Below are 3236 nucleotides of genomic sequence, written 5' to 3'. Positions count from 1 at the left end.
AATATTATGCAACTGTAACAAAAACAGCAGGATAGAAATATACATCTCCAATGCAGGATTTCTCAAAATATTAAGTTTTAAAAAGCACTCCAATAGTACTTTTTAAAGCACCTTTGGATATAAATGATAGATAACTTTCGGCACACGAGGGGAACGACCAGAAGGATAAGAACCAACAATAGATGACAACAAGCAACCAGGATCGACACAAATAAGCAAATTTCAAGTTGACTTGTTAACGTCACTGTTCATTACATTGAAGAGATTCTTGTATGATTTTGGAGTGACAAAGTATTAGATTAGAGGACATCGTTTACTTGTGCATAATTGAGTTACTGTACGCAACTCAGTTACTGAGTTGCTCAGTAACTGAGCAACAATAGTAAACTACAGTTTACAATAGTAAATTGTAGTTTACTATTGTAAACTACAGTAAACAATAGTTTACTGTACGCAAACTATTCTCTAAGCTTATTACTAACGTACCTCATGTTACATGGGCCATGCAGAGGCGGCCCTAGCCCATTTGGCCCCCTGGGCAAACCACCTTTTTGCCCCCCAGCACCCCAATCTTCTCCATGAAGTTGTCCACTTATATATATATTAACTTCCAAACATTTAGCTAAATAATCACATGTGCTTTCCTGCAGCTGAACACATATAAATCTCACTGAAAAACAAGTATGAGCAAAAAACAGTAATAGAAATATAAATTGCGTACTTTGGACACACTGTTCCTTCCATGATTTCTCAGTGCGGCATAGCATGAGGAAGTTGGTTTGTTTTATTTTTATTTATTTTTTTATTTAATCAATTTTAAGGCTTTACCACAATGAATTTTTAAAAATCACATTTTATCAGATTAGTTTAACTGATTTTCAAGCAAAGTATGTTTGTGTCTTTAAGCTGTTAAATTAAAATAATTATATTTCTTGCCAATTATTAAATACCGAAATCAAATTGAAATTGATGCACCACTTTTATTCCTTAAATCTGTTTGTTCTCGCTTCTCAGTGCAGATAAAACAAGATTCATCTGCGATCCAGCCCCGTTGACTCGCTTACAGCATTCTGGCTAAATCACACTGCGCATTCAGTGCCAATTGCTGGGTTATTAACCAGGAGGCCAATTGACCCTGTTGAACTTTTCTAGCTACCCCCTTTTTTTCCCCTGCTGATTGTCCCACCTCCATGTCGGAGACGCAACACAGGCTCAGTGAGAGGTCAGGTGAGGATCCTGTTTCATCCACGCACGTCTCGCGCGGTGCACCCTCCTTACTAAGCCCTTCATCACTTGCACGTGCGTCCGGTGGGAGGTTCCCCTACCACCCCGTTTGCGTCAAGCACTCCCTAAATCGTAATGTTACCATAAACAGTCCCACCTCAACGACCCATAATCACCTCTCAGGCTTTTTTACCGAGACATCTCATTGGACGTGAACACGCGACCAGCGCGAGGAGGGGGGCTTCCAGACGCGTGCCGCTTTTTAAGCCGACGCAGCGCCTTGAGACACCAGAGAAGGAGTCCCGCACGCGACCCGAACGCCTCTTACACACACACACACGCACGCACACACAAACACACAAACTGTGCGCAACTGTGAATTCCTAGGAACATTTCCAAATACAGTTAAAGGGAAAAAAGTGTTCTTGTTGTTTTCGAAATATGGATATGTTAACGGTGGAAGAGTGGAGTAAAGGTGCGCGGGAGGTTGCAGCTCTGGATGCGCTGCAACAGGAACGCGTCAGCACCGGGGTGGTGGAGAGGGGAGGGAAGCATCAACTCGAGGTGTCCCGCTACGACCCGGGACATACGCTCGTGGACGGCGGCAGTGACCCACGCGCCTGGCTAACCGATGCGTCTGGCACCTGCGCGGCACACGCCACATCACCCGACTACCTGCGGCACTCGCCCTGTCCGAGCACAGGCTCCTACCAGGGTGAGAGACCTCATTACACTTGAATACATCAGATAGGAGCGATTAATGTTATTGATTAGGTATTGATACTTCTTTTTTTTTTTATTAGAGTTTTGGATGTTTTACACATTAAAATTTTGATATGGGACTTTTAAGAACGCGAAATAAATAATTTATTCCCACCTGTTTTATTAGTTGTTGCTTTTAAAACTTCATCATAAGAGGGAATTCGACTATTGTCATTTATTAATTCGTTATTTTCGCTCTGCTTGTTTCAGAGAGTTGTTCCCCCGGGTCCTCGGGCCACCCCAGCCCTCCCATTCACAGACGATCTGCCAAGAGTCCCTCCTCTTCCTCGCTCAAAGTCAGGGACCTGTGCCGCCTCAAAGGCACCATCACAGGGCCCGAAGAAGAGTCCCCCCTGAGACAGAGAGCGCAGTCCAGCAAGCCCGTCAGCGGCGTCCAGAAGCAGAGGCGGGTGGCCGCCAATGCACGTGAGAGGAGGCGCATGCACGGGCTGAACCACGCGTTCGACGAACTGCGCAGCGTCATCCCGGCGTTCGACAATGACAAAAAACTCTCCAAGTACGAAACTCTGCAGATGGCGCAGATTTACATCAACGCGCTGGCCGAGTTGCTGCAAGGTCCAGTGTCCTCCACCAACAATGAGAACTCCCACGGTTCACCAAAGCGTGATATTTTGCTGTCACCCGCAGATGGTTTTGAAGGGGCAAAAGAAAGGGCTGCCCAGTCGCCGTCGCTTACCTGCAGGACAGCTGTGGCGCTGCCCCTCTCTGGTGATGCCATACCTGTTCACATCAACGGGATGCCATTCCGCTCCTCGTTCCAAGAGAACTCATTCTCTGGCAGAGTTGAAGAAGCGACGTGTTCCCCTTCTTCCTCATCCTCACTTGTCGGGAATGGGAGGAAAGAGTCTCCGCGAAGCGACGGGGAGTTTTCCCCGCGCTCCCACTTCAGTGACTCGGATGAAATGGCAATGGAGCTCCACTCAAGTGAAGAAGATGATCTGTCGGAAATCAAGCTACCCAGCCACCGTCATCCCACCGTGTCATTCTAAATAGTTTTTGAATAATAATAAAAAAAAGACTAAATAAAAATAGCTCACTGCAACAGAATTGACCAAATTTCATTAAACCGTGTCAATCGTACCTACTGCCTTGTAACTTCCGAGGGAAAATGTTTCCCCTTTGTTTTTCATTTCGCAAAGGAAAAAAAGTGTGTTTCCTGTTTCTGTAATAACTTGTTACTTTGTTAGAAAGACCTGATTCGGTTCTGCCAACACACACACACACATTAT

The 3236-nt window shown here is 45.4% G+C and overlaps 1 protein-coding gene across 1 annotated transcript; it reads left to right on the top strand.

Annotated features, from left to right (window-relative positions):
• Positions 1-799: 799 nt before the first annotated feature.
• On the top strand, positions 800-3087 carry atoh1a (atonal bHLH transcription factor 1a). The gene is made up of 2 exons (XM_008418413.2): positions 800-1939; positions 2197-3087. The coding sequence occupies exons 1-2, from the start codon at positions 1666-1668 to the stop codon at positions 2994-2996; spliced, it is 1074 nt and encodes a 357-aa protein (XP_008416635.1). The 5' UTR covers positions 800-1665; the 3' UTR covers positions 2997-3087.
• Positions 3088-3236: the final 149 nt, after the last annotated feature.

This window comes from Poecilia reticulata, linkage group LG9, assembly GCF_000633615.1.
Source record: "Poecilia reticulata strain Guanapo linkage group LG9, Guppy_female_1.0+MT, whole genome shotgun sequence".
Lineage (NCBI taxonomy): Eukaryota > Metazoa > Chordata > Actinopteri > Cyprinodontiformes > Poeciliidae > Poecilia > Poecilia reticulata.
This window is presented reverse-complemented; position numbering and strand designations above follow the sequence as displayed.

Excerpts from the sequence above, each read along its gene's own strand:
- atoh1a (XM_008418413.2), top strand. The coding sequence starts at position 1,666 with ATGGATATGTTAACGGTGGAAGAGTGGAGTAAAGGTGCGCGGGAGGTT. Across the intron at positions 1,940-2,196 it reads GAGCACAGGCTCCTACCAGG|AGAGTTGTTCCCCCGGGTCC; the intron begins GTGAGAGACCTC and ends TGCTTGTTTCAG.